Source organism: Macaca fascicularis, chromosome 3 (assembly GCF_037993035.2).
Source record: "Macaca fascicularis isolate 582-1 chromosome 3, T2T-MFA8v1.1".
Lineage (NCBI taxonomy): Eukaryota > Metazoa > Chordata > Mammalia > Primates > Cercopithecidae > Macaca > Macaca fascicularis.
In genome coordinates, this window is record NC_088377.1 from 181,307,582 (window position 1) to 181,329,922 (window position 22,341).

Below are 22,341 nucleotides of genomic sequence, written 5' to 3' on the forward strand. Positions count from 1 at the left end.
TCACAGCCAAGCAGTAGAAATAAGATGCAAAAAAGTCTATGTATGTATGTATTTAACCTTTAGAGGGAAGTGGAAGGGCCGAGTGTGCCCCTCCTCCACCTACAGCATATCACCCTTCTCATGGCTCCCCCAGTTAGGGCCAGAATTATTTTAGTCCCTGTGTTCAATGGAGTCACCTCTGGCCAAGACAGGCAGGATATCTGAACACAGGATTTTTCTTCCAAGGGTGAGTCTCTACTACGATCGCTTTTAAAAGGCTTGTTTTGTGGTGATTTGTATATTTTCCAGGACATGGTCTGGAAACCAATTTCAGTTTTCTCAGACAATCTAAGTTACTAATCAACTGACAAGCACACTTTACTCAGAATCATGATTTTTGGTTATACTCATCTACAGTAAGAGGGGTGCTAAGTGTTTACTGGTGTATGGCTTTTTTAAAATTATTATTATACTTTAAGTTCCAGGGTACATGTGCACAATGTGCAGGTTTGTTACATATGTATACATGTGCCATATTGGTGTGCTGCACCCATTAACTCGTCATTTACATTAGGTATATCTCCTAATGCTATCCCTCCACCCTCCCCGCTCCCCACAATAGGACCCGGTGTGTGATGTTCCCCTTCCTGTGTCCAAGTGATCTCATTGTTCAATTCCCACCTGTGAGTGAGAACATGTGGTGTTTGGTTTTCTGTTCTTGCGATAGTTGGCTGAGAATGATGTATGGCGTTGTTTCTCATTGCTTTAAAGAGAAAATTCACTTTGGATTGTCCTGGTTTCAGACTAGTTTTCACACTAAAAATAGCTGAAGTTCTAGAATTTTCTCTGGGGCACAAAGGTGAGAGCCTGTGGTCCCTGCCAGTGAGCTGAGACTGTGTAGCAGATTGAATTGTATCCCCCTAAAAGTATATTAAAGTCCCAGTCCCCAGTAGGTGTGAATGTGACCTTATTTGGAAATAGGGTCTTTGCAGAGGTAATCAAATTAAGATGAGGTCATACTCGATTATGGTGGGCCCAGTGACAAGGCAAGGGGGATGTGGACACAGAAGCACAGAGAAGACACAGGATAAAAGCCATGTGAAGAAGGAAGCAGAGATTAGAGGGATGCAGCTACAAGTCAAACAATGCTGAGGATTGCCAGAGCTGCCAGAAGCTGGGAGACAGACATGGATGCTCTTCCCCAATGGCCTTTACAGTGAACATAGGCCTGCTGAAGCCCAACTTCCAATTTCTGGCCTCCAGAACTGTGGGGGAGTGAAAATCTGTTGTCTTAGGCCATCCAGTTCATGGTACCTTCTAACAGCTGCCCCAGGAAACATATACACTCAATCATGAGCATTAAATCCATGGGTACTAATGGGCTGGAATTCTTCTCACGATAACATCAGGAAGATTGGCCAGTACTATATTACAAGTGGGAACCAATAAACTGGAATGATTTTTTTCTTTTTTTTTTGAGACAGAGTTTTGATCTTGTTGCCCAGGCTGGCGTGCAGTGGCGTGATCTCAGCTCACTGCCTCCTGGGTTCAAGCGATTCTTCTGCCTCATACTCCCAAGTAGCTGAGATTGCAGGCACTCACCACCATGCCCAGCTGATTTTTGTATTTTTAGTAGAGATGGGGTTTCGCCATGTTGGCCAGGCTGGTCTCGAACTCCTGACCTAAGGTCATCCACCCATTTCAGCCTCCCAAAGTGCTGGGATTACAGGCATGAGCCACCATGCCTGGCCAACTGGAATGATTTTTATGGAGCTGGTATGACGTTTTAAAAATGTTTTACACACCAAATGGTATTCTTACTAAGGTTGGCTGTAACTGTTTGAGGTCAAGGTCAACCACTGCAGTTGAATAATGTGGATTTCAACCCATTATCTTATATTACTATTGCAGAAGTCTTGCTGCCCTTGGTTTTAAAGGGCTCACATTTCATACTCACCCATGAAGCTTACCTGGGCCATATCATCTAAACAGTTGAAAATGTATTTTCTTGCTTCTTTTGACTTAATCCCTGTCTCTGCTTCATGGTCATCTGGTGTCTGCCAAGAGAGGCAAAAGCCAATTGGTAATGTGACTTAGCTCCTCAACACTGGGACTCAAGCCTGGAATTCCTGTGTCTCACAGAGGGTCTCTTTCCCACCTTTCAGAAGAGATTTTGATTCTTCAGTGGCCTGCACTGCAATTCCTTTCTCTCTTCATCCACACCAACCCATCCCTCCTCCTTCCCATGCACATGTGTCAGGGGCCGGCTGTCAGTCAGGTACGGAGCAGTCTTGCTCCATACCACAAGCTGATCAAGGTATGCTACATCCTTGATCAGCTTACAGCCTTCTCTGAGTCTAAGGAATAAGACAAGATTCCATTGTGGAAAAGCAAAGGACTTTTCCATGCATTTTCCAATTTTATTTAATAAACCCTTATGCACATAGCTCTTGCTACGTGCCAGACGTTGTTCTAAAGCACATTTATTCATTTAATAGTTTTGACAACCACATTAGGTAGCACAATTACTATCCCCATTTTCCAGATGGGGAAACAGGAAGAGAGAACCCAAGGCACTTGCCGTGGTCACATGGCCAATAGGTGGCAGCTGGTCCCAGAGTCTGTGGTTGGGCTGCCCCTCTATTGGCGGCTGAGACACAGACATACATTCCCCAAATGGCTGGGGAAACTGCTGTTTCCAATTATTATGGGTTTTTGGACTCTTCCATGAGGTAATCCAGAGGTAATTAATCCTTAAAATCTCACTCAAGGACAGCACACCTGGAGCGGCTTAAGTCCTGGGAACAGCTGGACATGTGGGACTGAGGCTCTTCAATAAAACCCAGCAGCGAACTCCAGCCTCACCCTCCTCCACTGGAGGACTCTTTTTACTGGACACTCACCCTCACAGTTGCTAAATGCCAGGCCTCCCATCATTAGCCTGAGTGCTTGCTCAGTTCCCAAATCTCTTTTCTCAGTCTTTTGTCACTAGTGGATATATATTATCTTTAAACCATATTAGAATTTGGCTGCAGTTTCCATTAAAAAAAAAAAAACCCAAAACAACAACAAAACAAACATCCCCCCACCCTGCTGCACAAAAAGAAATACCTAAAATGAAACATATTTAAGACTTTATTATTTTATTTTTACCAGGAACATACTTCGATTTTAATTGCTAGGCACAGATCAAAGCGAAAGCAAACTATGTTTCTGTTAAAGTGAAGCCCCTGCCCTGGAGTTTCAGGTTTATGGTCACTAGAGTGAACCAGACGCCTCCCTGGGCCTCAGGACGCTCCCATGGGTTCATCAGGCAGCCTCCTTTGCCTGGAATCCCTCTCCCTAACCCCCACCACCCCAGCCGCCACCCTGCACTTCTCTACTGGGCAAACCCGCTTCATTGTTCCTTGTCTTTTTTTTGAGACACAGTCTCACTCTGTCGCCCAGGCTGGAGTGCAGTGGCACAATCTCAGTTCACTGCAACCTCCGTCTCCCAGGTACAAGCGATTCACATGCCTCAGCCTCTCGAGTAGCTGGGATTACAGGCGCATGCCACCATGCCCAGCTAATTTTTATACTTTTAGTAGAGACAGAGTTTCACCATGTTGGCCAGGCTGGTCTCGAATTCATGACCTCAAGTGATCTGCTGGCCTCAGCCTCCCAAAGTGCTGGGATTACAGGCATGAGCCACTGCACTCCCTCTTCATTCTTCAGTGCCCAGTTCAAACGCTCCTCCTTTCCCCTCTGCTGCAGGCAGAACTAAATGCTCCTTCCCCTTGGCACCCACACCCATTCTTGACCAGGAACAGGGCCCTTATTACAGAGGGGCGGGAGCTTGTGGCACATGGTCCCGTCTCCCGCTGGAACTGCCAGCTCTCAAGGGCAGAGTGGGGTTTGTTTCTCTCCCTAGCACAAATCAGACAGTCATCAAGGCTTATCGGATTAAATCCTGGGAGTTCAGCAATCATAATGTGGGACTCTCACAGGCGGTGATAGGCCAAGAGAAAGAGGGGCTTCTGAGCATTCAGATTCAGTCACACCGTGTATTAACAACAGCACCCCAACGCCCTCATTTTGCTGACTGAATCAAAAGCTCCCCACTAATGAGTCTACGGCCCTCTTCCCTAAGCGCCGGGCCACCGTGAGGAGTGGAGGGGATGCTCTTCCTACCTTCAGTCTCCACAAAGGATATGGTGAGTCCGTGTCACGGTTGAAAAACCTAGTTGTCTTTGTCCCTGCGCTTAATAAATATTCAGCAGGCAAACCCTGTGTTTGTGAAATATACCGAATCTGCAAGAAAAGATAAGAATGAGGTCAGGGCTTTTCCTGTCACTATACATATGGTACACTAATGGCTCTGCTGGCTTTGAGAAAAATGAAAATGACAATTTTTGTAAGGAAAGAAGTTAACAAAAAAGAGAAAAAAAAAGGGAAAAGAGAAAGGAGTAAAGAAAAAATAGCAAGGTTAAGGGAAGCAAGGTTTGGGAGACAACGTGACATTCCACAGTCCTGCCCCTTTGTCATGTAATCAATGCAGTGCTAATCCAGGCTATTTTCCAGATGAAGAATGAGGTCTTGTGAATATCTGTGTCATCTGGACCCACCTGATCATACTCTGAAGCTCCTGGATATAACGGCCAGCCCAGGAACAGCTCTGCAATCACACAGCCCAGGGACCACATGTCAATTGCCTCACAAAATGGTAAACCAAGGATGATCTCAGGGGCCCTGAAAATGAAGAATGGAAGAAACCATTAGCAAGTTGGAAATGCAGGCAGCTGTTTCTATATGAATACTGTCTTTCAAACCTGGGGTGCCGTTACTGAATCCTCCTCTGAAGGGCCCGTGGCTCTCAGGAGAGGCGCTGTGCTACAGTGATCCTTCCATTCTTTGGCTTGGTCCCCTCCATTCGTGGAGGACCCACTTAGAAGGTTGGCTGAGATGAAGGATAAGTCTGTCTTTAGAACACACCTACAGGGAACCACACCTACTGACTTCAGTACTTTCACATGCCAATCAGATGAGCTAACAACCAGTTTAGAGATATTCTTAAGTTATCTTTTGTAGCTGAAAGTCTGGGAAACTAATCATCAGAGAATGCCTGGTTTTTACAAAGCAATTCTGAAATGCAGGTCTTCTATTTTCTTCTGTCTCTCTAGAGATGGGAGCTCACTATGTTGCCTAGGCTGGAGTGCAGTGGCTATTCACAGGCATGATCATAGCTCCTATAGTCTTGAACTTCTGAACTCAAACAATCCTTCTGCCTCAGCCTCCTGAGTAGCTGGGTCTACAGGAATGCGCAATCACACCCAACTCAAGGTATTCTATTTTCAGGAATATATAAAGCAAGCTGCCCCCCTCCCAAAATAATGGGATTAAATCCAATATCTGTTTATGCCAATTATCCTTTCTTAAGAATTTACATCACACTTTCTTTTTTTTTTTTTGAGACGGAGTCTTGCTCTGTTGCCCAGGCTGGAGTGCAGTGGCCGGATCTCAGCTCACTGCAAGCTCCGTCTCCCGGGTTTATGCCATTCTCCTGCCTCGGCCTCCCGAGTAGCCAGGACTACAGGTGCCCGCCACCTCGCCCGGCTAGTTTTTTTTTTGTACTTTTTAGTAGAGACGGGGTTTCACCATGTTAGCCAGGATGGTCTTGATGTCCTGACCTCGTGATCCGCCCGTCTCGGCCTCCCAAAGTGCTGGGATTACAGGCTTGAGCCACTGCACCCGGCCTACATCACACTTTTTTAAGGAAACATTGCTTTTTTTTTTTATTAACTTCTAAAAAGCTAATCTTCTTAAAAGTTACCTAATATTACAATTATAGAACTCCATTCATCAATACAGAGTTTTGTATCAACCAGGATTCCAGCATAAACTCCATGAACAACCTGTTCCTGAATGTCCCTTCAAGGAAATCACCTAAACCCCAAGAGAACATTTCACATGGAGTTGGTAATCAACACCAAAGAGACCACCCAGCTACATCTTCTTTTCTAAGAATTGGTCATGATTAGGTAGGGGTATGTTTTGGACAAAACCAGGCTCAAAGTTTGAGATATGAACACAGCTTATGTTTTTTTAAACATATGTCTCAAGGCCAGGCGCGGTGGCTCATGCCTGTAATCCCAGCACTTTGGGAGGCCGAGGCAGGTGGACTGCTTGAACCCAGGAGTTCAAGAGCAGCCTGGGCAACATGGTAAAACCCTGTCTCTACCAAAAACAAACAAACAAAAAAACCCAAATTAGCAGGGTGTGGTGGTGTGTGCCTATAGTCCCAGCTACCTGGGAGGCTGAGGTGGGAGGATTGCTTGGACCCGGGAGGCAGAGTTTGCAGTGAGCTGAGATTGCACCACTGTACTCCAGCCTGGGCGACAGAGATAGACCTTGTCTTAAAAACAAAACAAAACAAAACAAAAGTGGCTCAAGGCATTCTACTGATAATGAAATGCATTAGCCTGACTTTTGTCTTCTCTATAAATTTTCCACGTGACTAAGCGACGCTAGAAGAGGCTACTTTCCCGCCCTTTCTGCAGCCTGGAGTGGGAGTGAAGGGAGCTGGGGAGCCCTTTCTCGGTTACCTTTCACCCACCTAGCATGAGAGTGGAGAGGAAGGGGGCAATCAGAAACACCCCCACTGGTCTTGGATCTTCTAGCTGAATTTTTCTCTACTGAAAAAGCATCTCCTCTTCCCCCTTCAAATTTATTCTCATTGATAATCTTTTTTCTTTATATAATAGTATTGAAAAGAACAAAACAAACAAAACCCAAAAATGTCTTATTACAAAGTTTCGATTTTTCACGTGTAAAATGGAGTTTGGCCAGGGGTGGTGGCTCATGCCTGGAATCCTAGCACTTTGGGAGGGTGAGATGGGAGGATCACTTGAGTCCAGGAGTTTCAGACCAGCCTGGGCAACACAGTGAGACCCTGTTTCTAAAAAAAAAAAAAAAAAAAAAAAAAGCTAGGTGCAGTGGCTCGGGCCTGTAATCCCAGCCCTTTGGGAGGCCAAGGTGGGAGGATCATTTGAGGTCAGGAGTTCAAGACCAGCCTGGCCAATATGGTGAAACCCTATCTCTACTAAAAATACAAACATTAGCTGGGTGTGGTGGCGCACGCCTGTAATCCCAGCTATTCAGGAGGCTGAGGCATGAGAATCGCTTGAACCCAGGAGGCAGAGGCTGCAGTGAGCTGGGATGGCACCACTGCACTCCAGCCTGTGTAACAAAGTGAGAGTCTGTTGTAAAAAGAAAAAAAAAAAGTTAGCCAGGCATGGAGGTGCGCACCTGTGGTCCCAGCTACTCAGGAGACTGAAGTGGGAGGATCGCTTGAGCCTAGGAGTTTGCAGGTGCCATAAGCCATGATTTGCACCACTGCACTCCAGCCTGGTAACAGAGCAAGACCCTGTCTCAAAAAAAAGAGGAGTTTATTCCTTTCCTCAGAACTGGAGACTGGGTACTGGCTACTAGGTGCTTCTAGAGTGCCAGCCACAGTTGCTGGTCTGGGCAGCAGGAGAAGTGACCGCTGGGGGGTGGAGCGAGTTGCCCTGGTGCTATTTAATGAGCCTTCCGTTGTCCCCATCCCTTGCTGCTGGGCATCTTCAGCTGCCCGTGTTCTGCCTGGCACTTCACCCCGTCTTTGGTCTTTGTCTCCTTTGGTCCCCACACTGGACCGTGCATGTAGCGTCAGGGGCCACTCTTACCCACAGGCACTGATGAGCTGGGGATGCCTGTGGTGGCATGACATGTCCCTGCAGCAACCTCATCTCCCAAGTGGTCACGAGCCCGCCACCTGCCTAGGCCACCTGTGTCAGTGTTGGCCATTCACCAGGGCCCCCAGGTTCACTCACCATTGTGTGTAACTGATGAGATTACTGCCAGATTGCCTCTAGCAGTGCCTTTAGAGATAAAAAATCACATCCCTTAGAAAAGAAGGGATTATCTGTGTGTGTGTGTGTTTTTTTTTTTTTTTTTTTAATTGAGACAGAGTCTCTCTCTGTTGCCCAGGTTGGAGTGCAGTGGCATAATCTTGGTTCACTGCAACCTGTGCCTCCTGGGTTCAAGCGATTCTTGTGCCTCAGCCTTCCAGATAGCTGGGATTCCAGGCGCCCACCACCAGGCCTGGCTAATTTTATTTTTAGTAGAGATGGGGTTTCACCATGTTGGCCAGGCTGGACTCAAACTCCTGATCTCAAGTGATCCACCTGCCTCAGCCTCCTAAAGTGCTGGGATTACAGGCAGGAGCCACTACACCAGGCCAGAAAAGAAGGGAATATCTGAAAAGAACACTGTCAAAAAAAGTATTATGGTGTCAGAACCTGTTTCTTTCTGCCCTCCCTGTTCTAGAGTCAGGGGTGGCCTCCTGCCTCCTCTCACATGGATCTAGGCCTCTTCGTGGGAGGAGAGTTTTGGCCTGGACTGCTTGCTCAAGGATCAAGCACATTCTCACCTCTGTCCCCCGATTCTTGTCACCTGATCCCTCGGCTGGCCCCTGCCCTCTTGCAGCCTGACGTTTGGATGCTTGACACTCCAGTCTGTAGGTTTGGATGTTTGACACTCAAGTCTTAGGAAGAGGCCAGTCTGGCCCCGGGGGACTTCTCTGAACTCGACTACATGCCTGTCCTTCCTATCAGGTTAGTTACATGGTTCTCATGGCCCGGAAGGCTGTTCCTAATCCATGGAAACCTTGTTTTCCAGTTTCTATTCCCCAGTGATGAACAAGGCAGACTGCAACAACTAAAACGGCCACACAAAGGCACTTTAGTGATGTTCTTTAGCAGGAAATACCAGACAGACTTTGACGACTGACATGACATGAACGGGGCCTGTGAAAATTGCTTGTAGTCCACCAAGAAAATGAAATGGCAGCCATTCAGGGTACCATGATACATGCTGCAGAATGTTCCTGCTGCGACCATAAAGAACAAATACCCAGACATCTGGCTAGGTGGCTGGGAGACAGTACTGTCCATGAAGGCCTCCGATGCTGGGAAAGCCACATCAAAGCACACAGGACAACTCAAGTCGAATACAAAATGTGTGTCACAGAAACACACAGACATAAAAATTGAGCCGACACAGTACACCACATGCTCTAGCGGCTCCCACGTTAGAAAACAAAGCAGAACACAAAAAACAAAACAAAAGCCCCAAACACAAACCTTTCCTAATCCCTTCGTCTCCCAGCAGCTGTTGCCCTAGTTCTCGGCTCCCCTTCAAGGCCCACTCTCTGGAGAGTCATCTCCCCCTGCGGTTCCCACCTCTTCACCTCACAGCATTTGCTCAGCCTCCTTTAACTGGAGTTGGACACTCTGCATCACTGACGCGCTGCACTTGCTGAGATCAGCAGTGATCTCCATGCTGTCACATCCGTTGATCAACTTCTTAGCTTTGTGACTGGGAGCTGCATTTCTTTCATGCGGGTGATCATTCCTTCCTGCCCTGAAACACTTATTCTTGGTTTTCATGGCATCGCTTGCTCCCCATATCTGTCCCACCTCTCTGCTTGTGGCTTGCCCATTTCCTTTGTAGACTCGCCCTCTTCTACCCAACTGCTGTGTGTTGGCCAAGTCCTAAGCCCGCCTCTTCTCTCCTTCTACCCTTGCCCTAGATAATTGTTATGGGTTGAACTGTGTCCCCCCAAAAGTTATGTTGAACTCCTAATTCCTGGCACCTCAGCATGTGACTTTATTTAGGAATGGAGTTGTTGCAGATATAATTAGCTAAGATGAGGTCATAATGGAGTAGGTGGGCCCTAATCCAGTGTGACTCACATCCATATAAGAGGGAAATCTGGACATAGAGACTGACACAGCAGCAAGATGGTCGTGTGAAAAGTGAAGAAGAGACTGGAGTGATGCGGCCACAAGCCAAGGAACACCTGGAACCACCTGAGGAGGGAAGAGACAAGGAAGGCTCTAACCCTGGAGCCTTCAGAGGGAGCATGGCCCTGCTGACACCTTGATTTTGGATGTCTTTTGTTTTAAGCCAGTATTTTGTGGTACCTATTTCAGCAGCCCTAGGAAACTGACTCAGTCATCTTACTCACTCCACAGGTTTAAATTCTATTGGTATTTCCAGGTTTGTCTCCATCTTGGAATTCTTCTGGCTCTAGATTTACATTCTGGAAGCCTGGTATTGCCTCTGGAATGTCTCATAGTCATCTCCAATTCCACAAGTCCAGAAGGGAACTCTTCTCTGATCCCCCTCTCTAAACATATTCCTTCCACTGTCCTCCTCATTTTATGAAATGGAATCACCACCCTCCAGCTGCTTAGGCAGAAATCCAGGAAAGATGTTTGATTTCTTCATCCCCACCATCTATCCACTAACATGGCCAGCTCCAAAGTCTCAAGTCAGCCCCTGATTCTCCATCCCCCCTGCCGCAGCAGTGGAGCTGGTCACCCCTGCATCACCTGGAGCTTCCACCACAGCCTTTCCACTTGTCTCTCCCTTCCTCCTGCCCACTTCCTCCATGGCAGCCACAGGGAACAGATGGCACTCCCCCTTGCTTAAGCCTTCAGGGGCTCCCCACTGGACTTGGAATGAAATCTAAACCCCTCCATGGCCATGGGGCCTCCACGACTGGGACCCTGCCCACCTCTCCACTGTCCCTGCCAACCACTCTCCTAGCTCAATATGTTGCAGGCCCGTCAGTTTCCTTTCTATTTCCAAGAGTACCAGGGGCTCCTTTGGAGCTAGAGTCTTCATGGGATGCTGTTGCTTCTGCCTTCAATGCTCTCCCTGCTGGCTGTCACATGGCTGCCTCCTTCTCATCCCTCAAATCTTAGCTCAACTGTCACGCTACAGACAGGCCTCCCTTGACACCAGTTAGTCTTCATATAGGGTGCCATAAATGCCACTTCACAGCACTTTCTTAACCTGCTCACTGTCTGTCTTCCCTGACCAAGTCTATGAGGGCAGCACAGGCATTTGGTAGCCACTCATCAAGCATCTGTTGATCAAATAAACCTCTACTAAATATAAAAAAGTGTTAAAATATGGATTAAGACAAAGCTCTAAGGCAGTGCAGACAAAAGAGAGAAGGGCTGAATCGTTATGCAGCAATCAAGGCTGGGCATGAGGGGGCAGGATTTAGCCCAAGGAGGAGGAGAAGCTGAGGCCCAGAGAGCGGCACGAGCATCCCGGCTCACACTCAGGACAGACAGCAAGAGTGCCGAGGACAACTACTTGTAGGTGGCCAACGAAAGAATTATAGTAAAAATGACAGGAGGAGCAGGAGGGGTGGAAGTGGCACCTGGGTCATGCAGGGTTAGGACTTGGGACCTCAGGGATTTAGTCCAAACCTCTTATTTTATGGCCATTGTCATTATGCCCTCTAGAGCCTCTATCTGAACTCTTCTGTTGAAGCCTTTTTATCCCGCACAGTCCCACTGCAACATGCTAAATCGCGTGCTCCTCCACCTGGGCCTCACCACAGCCACCTGCTGCTCTCTTGCCTTTGGTTTCAACCTTTTCCGATCCCCTCTGGATCCCTCTCCCATCCCTAAGGGTGCAGCCTTTTCTCTGTACTCATGAGACATATTTCGGATACAGCCTGCCCCCCTCCCTGCCCCTTTCCATTCTTCCTTATTCAAACAGACACTGCCCACTGTCTCTGTGCTGGCTCTACCAGGTAATAAGGATACAAAGATCAGTGACATACTCAGACCAGACTGGTCCAATAAATACTGAGCACCCACTGGCCCCACAGAACCATCTTAAAGAAATTCCTCATCGCTATTTTGAGACATCAAAAATAAACATATATATGAAGTGTCAGACAAAATCTGCACCTAAGAAAGATGACTGATTCCTTTCCAACATTCCCAAAGCAAGCCACTAAACATTCTTGTTCTGGGGAAAGAGAGTAAATAATTGTCATTTTTGACACATAAATACGTTTGCATATCTGCCTCTACTATACCTCCTGGAGGGCAGGGTCTGCGTCTTACTTGTCCTTGATCCTCAGCTTGGCACACAGAAGCTGCCTCATAAACAGCTGCTCAACACCCAGCCCATAAACCCTCAAGTAAGGGAGGTAGTTCCCCATCTGGCCCCTGGGAATCTTTGGGGACTTCAGACCATTTTGCTGTGATCTGATCTTGCAGAGGCCTTGTCCCCCTCCTCTGCTAGTCTATAAGGCTCTGAGGTACTTTCAAAATCAAGTCTAAAATGTTTCTTTTTTTTTTTTTTTGAGACAGAGTCTCGCTCTGTCACCCAGGCTGGAGTGCAGTGGCGCGATCTCGGCTCACTGCAAGCTCTGCCTCCCGGGTTCACGCCATTCTCCTGCCTCAGCCTCCCGAGTAGCTGGGACTACAGGCGCCCGCCACCATGCCCAGCTAATTTTTTTGTATTTTTTTTTTTTTTTTTAGTAGAGACGGGGTTTCACCGTGTTAGCCAGGATGGTCTCGATCTCCTGACCTCGTGATCCCCCTGCCTCGTCCTCCCAAAGTGCTGGGATTACAGGTGTGAGCCACCGTGCCAGGCCGTAAAATGTTTCTTTTCATCCAGCCACCTGAAGCATGTTGGATGGTTGCTAAAGCATGCTTAATCTTCAGGGAAGCTCATTCTTACTGATGGTCATTCTGAGCCAGAATCTGTTTCAAGCTGTCTTCACTCACTTATTAGAATATTCAACCACCATTTACTAAGTGTTTCCTCTGGGCCAGGTACTGTGCTGGGTGCTAAAGATCAAAAAGTAAACCAGACCTCGTGGCTCTTCCAGGAGTTTACTGTCTAACCAAGGTAGCAGCATAGTGACATCTGACATACAGTGTGTGAAGTGTGTACGCAGTACATAAAGATGGGGGAAACTGGAGGAGAGCGAAAGCAGGATGGGCTTCCCAGGAGGAGTCTGAGCTGAGCCTTAGTAAGTGGCCAGGCAGGGGTGGCCACCACACACAGAGCAGCGCAAGTCCCCCGACCCCCATGTCGCTGCTCTATCTCCAGTGCCTAGCATGCAGCCTGGGCATGCAGGTGCTCCATACACATTTGTAGAAGGAATGAATCTACACCAAGTGCACACCCCCAGCAGTTGCCAGTTTTCCCCGGAGCTGGCAATGCCACCTTGTCAGTACCTCCTATGTGAGAGGCAGACATCTTGGCCTTTCTGTTTCAGAGTTTACATGGTTTTTTGGGTTGATCATCACATTTCAGTTGCTTCCATGGGGGCTGTTTCTGTTCTTGGTTCGGGTTCAGGCAGGTAGGGCTGTTGGTTCCTGAATGCTGTGAGTGGGCATCTCCAGGTTCTGTTATAACTGATCTCTCATTTGCTGTTCCTCACCTTCCCTGCTACAGCTCCACCCCATGGAACCATCTTAAAGAATCGCCTCATTACTATTTTGGGACATCAAAAATACTTTAAACACACATGAAGTGTCAGACAAAATCTGCACCTAAGAAAGAGGGGGATAATTTCTTTCCAACGTTCTCATAGCAAGATGCTGAAAATTCTATCTTTCTATAGAAAGAGGAAAAACAACTGTCATTTTGGACACCATCAATATGGAAGTTTTGATAATTTAGCTCCATTCACTCTCTTGACTGCACACACTGAGAAGCATTCCCAGGTCACGTCCAGATCATGTGACCCTGCAGGGGAATGGCCTCCAGTGGAGGTGTAGAGGCTGCGGAAGTCAAGAGGTTGTGGCCCACACTTGGGATCCCAGTGTTCACGGGGTCGAATCCCAGCCCTGTTAGGTACTGGCTGTGTACCTACTTCTGGGTACGGGTATGAAGATTAGGTGAAACAGAGCATCATGGGGGCACCTTGCATAGGCCTGGCATAGAGTAGGCAGCCGAACAATACTAAACCACTTGTCTATAATACGTCTAAGTCCATGTGAAAACAATGAAATAAACAGATCATCCCTCTTCCTTATTATTATTATTATTTTTTCCTTTTTGAGATAGGGTCTCGCTCTGTTGTCCAGGCTGGAGTGCAGTGGCACGATCTTGGTTCACTGCAACTTCCTGGGCTCAAGCAGTCCTCCCTCCTCAGCCTCCTGAGTAGCTGGGACCACAGGCACGCACTACCACACCCAGCTAATCTTTGTATTTTATGGTAGAGACAGGATTTCACGATGTTGCCCTGGCTGTTCTTGAGCTTTTGAGCTCAAGCAATCCTCCCGCCTCAGCCTCCCAAAGTGCTGGGATTATGGGTGTGAGCCACTGCACCCAGCTTCCTCATTTTTTAAAGCCACTTTCTTTCTGATATGGAATACTCTGTTGAAATATATTAAAGCGTATACACTAAACAACTGTTTCATTTATTTACATAAAAAGGTGAAAAGATTAATATAACCAACAATGAAGTACCTACCACCTAGCTTTAGAAATAAAACTCCCTGGCCGGGCTTGGTGGCTCATGCCTGTAATCCCAGCACTTTGGGAGGCCGAGGTGGGTGGATTGCCCGAGGTCAGGAGTTCAACACCAGCCTGGTCAACATGGCGAAATCCTGTCTCTACTAAAAATACAAAAATTAGCTGGGCGTGGTGGCACGCACCTGTAGTCCCAGCTACTTGGGAGGCTGAGGCAGAAGAATTGCTTGAACCCGGGAGGCGGAGGTTACAGTGGGCTGAGATTGAGCCACTGTACTCCAGCCTGGGTGACAGGGCAAGACTCTGTCTCGAAAAAAAAAAAAAAAAAAAAAATAGAATAAAACTCCCTATCCACAATCCTCTTGCTTCTTCCTTGTGTAGGGAAATACTGCCGTAACCTAGTGTTCCTTTTATTTCATCTCACATGAATGCTGGGTACATGCAGTGCACTAGGCAATGAAGACTGAAAAGACAGCCCTGCCCTTGGGCTGCTTGGAGTCCTAACAGTGTGCCAGGCTAGAGGTCAGAGTGATGCCCAGGGGACACAGCCCAGGGAATAGGTTTGGGAGGGTGGTCCCGTGGGTCTGAGGGCCCCGGTGGGCAGAGTCAACCCGTATTACTGTGTTTGCTTATGGCATCAGTGGCAACAAGGGCTGTGACGCAGGATTCAGGGTACAGTCCCTCGCTCACCCCAAACACTTTGGGCAAGTCTGAGACCAGAGTCAGTGTCTTCCTCATTTACACAGTTCACTGATAAAATAAGGGCAGGGTTCTCTGCCACTCCGAACTTGGGCAATGAATTTGCAACACTAATCGGAGCGCACAGGCAGAGCTGTGCATTTCTGGAAAAATGTTACTCAATTTCTCTGAGTTTTTATTTCACCATCTATAAAATGTGATTATTAATCTCGCTTTTTCTCTTGTCTCTATGGCAGCTTATGAAGATAAATTATGGTTGGCAGAATTCTAAAGCAGTTTGAACTCCTTGGAAGCAAGACACTCTATTAGTCCATGGTATTTTATAATCACTGATATTATAAGGTGTACTTGAATTGAACTGCAGTGAAAAAGTCCGTTCCCACAAATATATGTAGATTGAAAGTAACCTCAGTATGGCTGGGGCAGAAGCAATCAAAATGTAAAATTGTATTTCAGATGGGTTGTTAAATCTTACGTTTCCACTGCAAACATAAGGAGACTTGTATCGCTGTCTTGAGCTCTGAGCTGCTGTTTGAGCTGGTGACTCTAAGTGGGAGGCGAGGGATTACAGTGAAGCAGTGCAGGACCCGAGAAACAGTGGCGGAAATCTGAAGAGCAGGGAGGAGGAGGAGGCTATTTTAGAGGAATTGGAGGCAGAGGTAAGAGAGAGCTGTACAGAAGACAGTCAGAAAGGCAAGGGCTGGAAAGCACCTTGGGGCAGCCGCATAGAGAGACAACATGCCCTGTGACCACAGGCAAGCCTGCCGGGGAAACAGGGGCAGCCTCCACACAGGATGAATCCACACCGTGCCTGGGGGGATCTGGAGGGTCCAAGTGGAGATGTAGATGGCCATCGAGGTGAGCTCATCCCAGGTCAACCTGTGATTTGATTCTGAAAAAGACACAGCTTCCTAGGCAAACAGGAGACCGGCGAGAAATAGCTTTGTCTTTGATTAGGGTGTTAGGTAGACAAGCAAAAGGAAAAAGGGACCCAGAGACGAAGCTCTAGAACCAAAACACGGGGAGGTTGACGAGAGGCCCACCCATTGTGCTGGCTTCCACAGAGCCATCCTTGGAATGGCCCAGCCAAACACCGTAGACCCCAAGATCTCTGTGCACTCTGCAGCAGGGTACTTTTGCCTGGTTAGAAGCTGAAGAAATTAGGGTGGAGAACGGCTGCAAGGGAACAAGGTTCTGACTCCAAAAGGAGAGCTGGGGGAACAGACATGCCACTCAAACTTCTGGGTGGTTGCAGTTTGATGAAACACACGTATCTCCACTGTTGCAGAGATGTTCTACCTAAGGGGCTGCTGCTGATGTCCATAGAACTGTGTGCTAAGGAGGATCATTTCAGACCCTCACTGATGATTCTGTCATAATTGAGTATCTTCAGCTATCACCAATAGAAGTGCTCAAGACTTCAGAATGAACCATCATATCCATATGGAGGTTGACATAATTGCAGTTGGGTCTAGATGTTGACATCATTCTCATGCCACACTTGGACAGTCTCCTAAAGGATGCAGGCTTTCTTCATTCAACTGGCCATTCCCTGTATAATGTTAGAATCAGAGTGGCAGTTTTTTCTATTCGTATTGGCAGTGAACATCTTGGCTCTGAATATGTACTAAATACACACACGCACACACACACACTTTTCACGCTGATCCTTCGTTCCTAGTCCCGCTCCAACTCTGCTAAGTGTAGCACCAAAATCTAACTCACTTGCTTACACGCCAGAGGAGAAGGTTGCATCTGCAACTGACATGAATATAATCTCCAAAGGCTTCTAGTGATGTTGGTGTAAACTGGAAACCAGTTCTCAGATGTCCAGAGCATACTGGCCTCTAAATTTGTGGTTATGTGCTTGTGCATGTAGAATAAAGTGAAGAAAGTACAGCCAGGGACATGGATCCACCTAAACGATATTGACTTGACTTGGTGAAATAAGAAAAGCAACAAGGGAAGTAAAGGAAAGAGAAGAAAAAAAGAAAACCATAAATTGTAATGTCAACGAGGAAGGTTCCTAGAAGAACCAGCTTGGACTGCGTGGTGAGGCATTTCAAAGGTACTCACGCTGCCCTGTAATTCCTGTGATCCTTATACTCCTGACACGTGCTGTGCCTGCTTTACCCATTCCCAGCCTGGGTGGTCCAGTATCCCCCAATCTGGTCTCCAGCGGTTTTACCATGAAGCTCTGTGTTGCTGGAGAAAGCCTTTTCTGGCCTCCCAGCACTCTACCAGACTACGGTGTCACCAGGCCAGGCTTTATGCTTGGTGACTTTTGCCAAAGAATGTGCTCAACAAACGTTTGCAGAAGCACAGCTGTGCTCTGCCACTGCGCTCAGATGAGGCTCCTAACCAGGTGAGCGCAAAGGCCAGAGGCCGGGAATCCTAACACAACACAGTGGCTGAGAAAGCAGCCAGGCCTCAGCCATTCTTTTATGATGGTCCTCATCATGGATCCTTTTGTTGATTGTTTTTCTTCCGATTCATTGTTAGCCTGTTGACTGAAGCGGAGGGTTGAAACTGGGCATTCAGAGCTTTGTTGGGAAGCCTGCTGATTCTGGGAAGGCCCAACCCAAGGCCCACTGTCACCTGCTGTCACTTTTCAGCTTTCTAGGGCCACTCCTCTTTTCCCCGCACTGGCACGGGATTTGGAATTTCAGTTCCTGTGGATCAACTGCAGATATGGCACCTTCACTTTATTCAGCCTGGTGATGTTACCCACTTATAGGGATCATGAAATGTGAGGCTGGGGAAAAGGCTGCCCTCTTCCACACTGGCCTATTAATTCAAGCTTCACCCTCTACTGTAGATGGATGCATACTAAGAAAGTAACATTATTTATGTGCAACTTTACTGATTTAAATGCAAAACTTCTCATTGCTTCGACATTTACCTTTGACTGGTTCATGGTGAGTACTCAATAAGTGTTTGCTGGATGAATGAATGAACCAACAACAGGCAGAAGAAACGATGCTTTCCTTCCCAAGGTTCCCTGTGCCTGCACTGGAGAAGCCCCAAATCTCCAACTCTCAGACGAGTGACTGTGCCATAGTCAAGGCTCATCTTTGGGGTATTTTCTTTCCTTACAGCACCATATGATCATGTGGCTTGTGGAGCTAAGTCACAGCCAGTCTTTATGGCTGATAGTCTGGGATAAAAGACAGAAACTTGCTCCTTCTTTGAAAGGGAGATACATTCAGTGTCAGCAGCCGGAGATATACCAATTAAGAGAACAGAAGCCAGAAACTTGAGCTATGAAAAGGAACTCACTGAGTAAAAATGTCAAACACAAGTTAGAGAGTGAATTTCCATTGCAGCCTAAGGGATATTCCAATAAAACAGGTATCGTCTGAGGAGTCTCCCTCCCTGCATTGTGTGTTAGGTGGAAAACTACTGAGAAAGCAGGGCCAAAACCCACCAACACCCTACCGAAGCAAGTTTCCAAATAAAGCCACTACTCCTGGCCAATGGAGTAGGCTCTGACCCTGTAAGTACAGGACGCGGCCTGACTCCAAGCAGGCAGGTGTGAGTGGGGTGAGGGGAGCCAGGTGGATGAGGATGGCCTTGCTCTCCGGAGACATGCACACCATCAAACCAGCAGAACAGGACTCACTGAGGGTATGTTTTTTACCCAATTTTAGAGCAGGAAGCATCCACAGAGTAAATGTGGCCACGGCCCGCCTGCTCATAGCACGCCTGGTTAGGACCTGCTGTGGTCTGGACAAGAGCGAGCTCTCACGGTGACTCGTTGGTTATTCCAGCAGGAGTTAGGAACAAGAAGGTCTTGTCAAACAAAATGGGCATAAACTCCAGGTCTCCAGCCAAGGGCAGCTTATTCAGGGAAAACCTTCCAACACTCAACTTTTCTTAAAGGAGCTGAAAAAGAACAAACCAAACCAAACCAAAGTTGGCCTTCTTGTGTTTGGGTCACAGAGGAAATACTAAGCTGGCTCTTTACACCTCCCACTAGGGGGCACTAAAGTGCAGCAGACACAGGCTCCGAAAGCCACCTGAACCTTTAACTCCTATGGAGACAGAGGGACGCGACCCACTGGGTAAGGGAATAAAGGGTTCCCTTAAGGCTGGTATGGTGGCTCACCCATGTAATGCTAGTACTTTGGGAAGCCAAGGCGGGAGGATCACTTGAGGCCAGGAGTTCAAGAGTAGCCTGGGCGACACAGTAAAACCCTGTCTCTACAAAAATTTTTTAAACAAATTAGCCAGGCATGATGGTGCACACCTGTAGTCCTAGCTACTCAGGAGGCTGAAGTAAGAGGATGGCATAAGCCTGGGAAGTCGAGGCTGCAGTGAGCTGTGATCACGCCACTGCACTCTAGCCTGGGTGACATAAGACCTTGTCTCAAAAAAAAAAAAAAAAAAAAAAAAAAAAGGAAAGGAAAGGAAGTTGTTCAGATGAGGATACCACTGCTCCATCTTCTCATAAACCAGTTTTCTTATCCTAACAATGGGGCCTCTTTGTAGTCCAAGAGCAGGGACTCTCCTACAGTGCCTCTGGAATGGAGCAACATTCAGCAAAAGAGACGAGAATGCTCATTTTGTTCTCGTGAGCCTGGAACACTACTGCAGCCAACTGAGCTAACCAGTTGTGGAATCAGGGAGCTGTCCCACATCAGCGGGAGCTTCAGGTGGAGAAAGGAAGAAAGGAAGGCAGGAGGAAGGGAGGGAGGGACTCTTGAGGGAAGCCAGAGAAGGAAGAGTGAGGGGCAGTGAGGCAGCACCTGAGACTCCTGGCGGTCCTGGACTCTCCCTGAGCACACCCAGGCTTCCCCTCCACAGCTCTGTCCGTGGCCCTGTGGAAAGCACATCTGGCCTGGCTCTCATGGGAAGCCTTCAAGGCTTTCTACTCAAACCTTACCTGCTCTAGCACTCCCTGCTGACTGAGGCTCCCTCCTGTGCTCTATTCCTACATTGCTAACGATGTCTTTACTGCCAATTCAGCTCTTTCACTCATCCTTGCACTGACAGTTTTTTTTTTTTTTAATGAGAATAATCTATAATCAGCTCCTAGACTGGAAGCATCCCAAGGCCATTGCCTGTGCATGACTGATCTCTGTACACCTCATAGTACCCAGCGTAGAGTCTTGTCTACTGGGGTAAGAGGGTCAGTGTCCACAGACATTGTGTGTCATTGTTCACACTCATGAGCTAGAAGAGACTGTGGTTTCATCATCTTCTTTCCTACCACCAAGCACTGTGCTACGAACAGTAAATACCCAATACACAGATGTTTGCTGAACTGAGTAACTGATTGTGTGAAGAAGTGAAAACTGGGATTTCTTACTGTTTATTTACTTTTAAGGAAATAAGTGGTAGGGAGCGAGCTCTTTTAGTTCTTCTATGATAATAAGGATTTCAATGGTGAAATCTGAATAGAAACCTATAAAGCTCCACTTTTTAAAAGGAGAAGTTAGACATAGGGAGTTTGTATCTTAAAATATATATATACACACACACACACACATACTGAGGAATATATATATATATATATATATATATATATGCATGCTGAGGAATAGTGGGTGATAAAGGAGATACTATTCATCTACCTGAAGAAGAAGAGAGAGTAAGTGGAGAAAGGCAGCTAGGGAGATTTTGAAAATTAAAAAAAATCCATAAGCAATTAAACCCATAAAAAACCCTGTAAGATGTTTGAAAGAATGACAGTGATCATTGGTATGAACAGCTTAGTTTCTTTTTTTGCTAAAGAAGAAAAGTTTTGTGGCATCACTGGAAGTCAGTGAGCGCCTGCCTGGCAGGCCTGTCTCTGTAGTGTCAGCTGTGTAAGTAGGTCTTTGTATGGTTGTATTTAGGCTTGTCCTGGATTCCCCCAAGAGATCAAAAGTTCCTTGAGGAGACAGAACCTACATTTGCTTCCCAGGGAAGTGCTCAGCTGCCACACAGCTCAGGGTGGTGATGCACACAGCAGGGGTTCAATCGACATTAACCCACTAAATGGAGCTAACCAGATTCCACCCCCAGTCTGAAAGGCTCTGACACAGAACTGTCTAGTTCCTTTTCATTTGGCCTCAAAAAGGGTACATTTTTCAAAAACAAAACAACCCCACATACCCCAAAGATTCAAACTGAGATTCAGTTTTGAGACTGAGTGAACAATTCTGCCTAACTCTTTAGTAATTCTTGCTTGTGTGAAAATCAAACGGAAGCCTTCCCTCTTCCCTCTTCTGGGTTTCCCTGACTGTAGAGAGGTTGATAGACTTCACATGATCACAGAACCCAAAGTTACAGGCCATCACTAGGGAGTCACAGTTCAGACCAGGAAATCAATAGCGGCAGAGAGAAGTGTGGAGGGAAACGATGTCGCAGCTTTCGGGTTGCACAGTGGAAAGGCTGATGAAGGGAATACGGCACACAGTCCCCAGCCTTATTACTTTTCCCCCTGGGAGTCCATCAATAGCTTAAATGTTAGTGAGCATCGTTCCTGCTTGTACCTTCACGTCTGGTTAAAATGACTTTATTCTGCAAGCCAGGGCTTAGGTTCCATCATCTTTCCTACCGAGCAACGCCCCCCACACTTCTATCAGCCCCATCTGCATCCTTATGGAGGATGGCTCTCGGGACTGTCTTGCTTGGCAGTGGAGGGCGGAGCAGAGGGAGGGAAAGGGTGCTGTGGGGTTTTTTTCCTTTCCCCAAATGTATTGTGTTCAGTGTGGACAAATATTTGTGTAGTCTGTATTTACCATTAATACTAGGATAAAGTCATTGGTGATTCGATTTTTCTATGGAAAGCAGCAAAGCATGGGGCGGGAAACAAAACCCCAAACGGAAGAACAGAAACTCTAAAAGCTGGCGTCTGAAGGTATTATTCAAAAACAAGATGGGAAAAGGCAGCACTGTATTTCCTCTGTTCTTCTAAGGGGAAGTTCAGAAAAAGGTCAGAAAGAGAACAATGCAGGCCATCTATCATAGCAGCCTCTAACCTAGAGGTGACTTGTCCACTGCAGCCTCATTTCTCAGTTCTGTAATTACCACCCCTCCCACAGACTGCACGTCACCGCGGCCTATGAATTATGCATTTCATTTCCACCTCCCCACACCCCGACTCAGTGACCACTGCCGCGGCGGGCAGCTGCGGGGGGCGGGCCAATGCAGCACCCCTTCCCCCAGGTACACGTGCAAATGTTACAGGGCCCCAGAGCCCCGGCGCACAGCCGTGGATGCTGCCTGTGCTGACCTTCAGTTCCCAGCCTAAGGTTTTGTTTATTGAGCAAATAAGACTCGTTACCAGTAAGCATTTTCCTAGGGGAAAACACACTGGGCACCTTTCCTTCCCCTTCACGTTTTTATTTAGGCGAA

At 47.2% G+C, this 22,341-nt stretch overlaps 1 protein-coding gene across 11 annotated transcripts in view; it reads right to left on the reverse strand.

Moving 5' to 3' along the window:
• Nucleotides 1-22,341, reverse strand: part of HIPK2 (homeodomain interacting protein kinase 2) — a 220,471-nt gene that overhangs the window by 68,305 nt on the left and 129,825 nt on the right. For all 11 annotated transcript variants that reach the window (XM_045388257.2, XM_045388254.2, XM_074036126.1 and 8 more), the window contains 3 exons: nucleotides 4,584-4,707; nucleotides 4,150-4,269; nucleotides 1,950-2,036 (listed from right to left, as the gene is read on the reverse strand). In XM_045388257.2, the coding sequence (XP_045244192.2) occupies nucleotides 1,950-2,036; nucleotides 4,150-4,269; nucleotides 4,584-4,707 (331 nt within the window). The remainder of the gene's footprint in view (nucleotides 1-1,949; nucleotides 2,037-4,149; nucleotides 4,270-4,583; nucleotides 4,708-22,341) is intronic.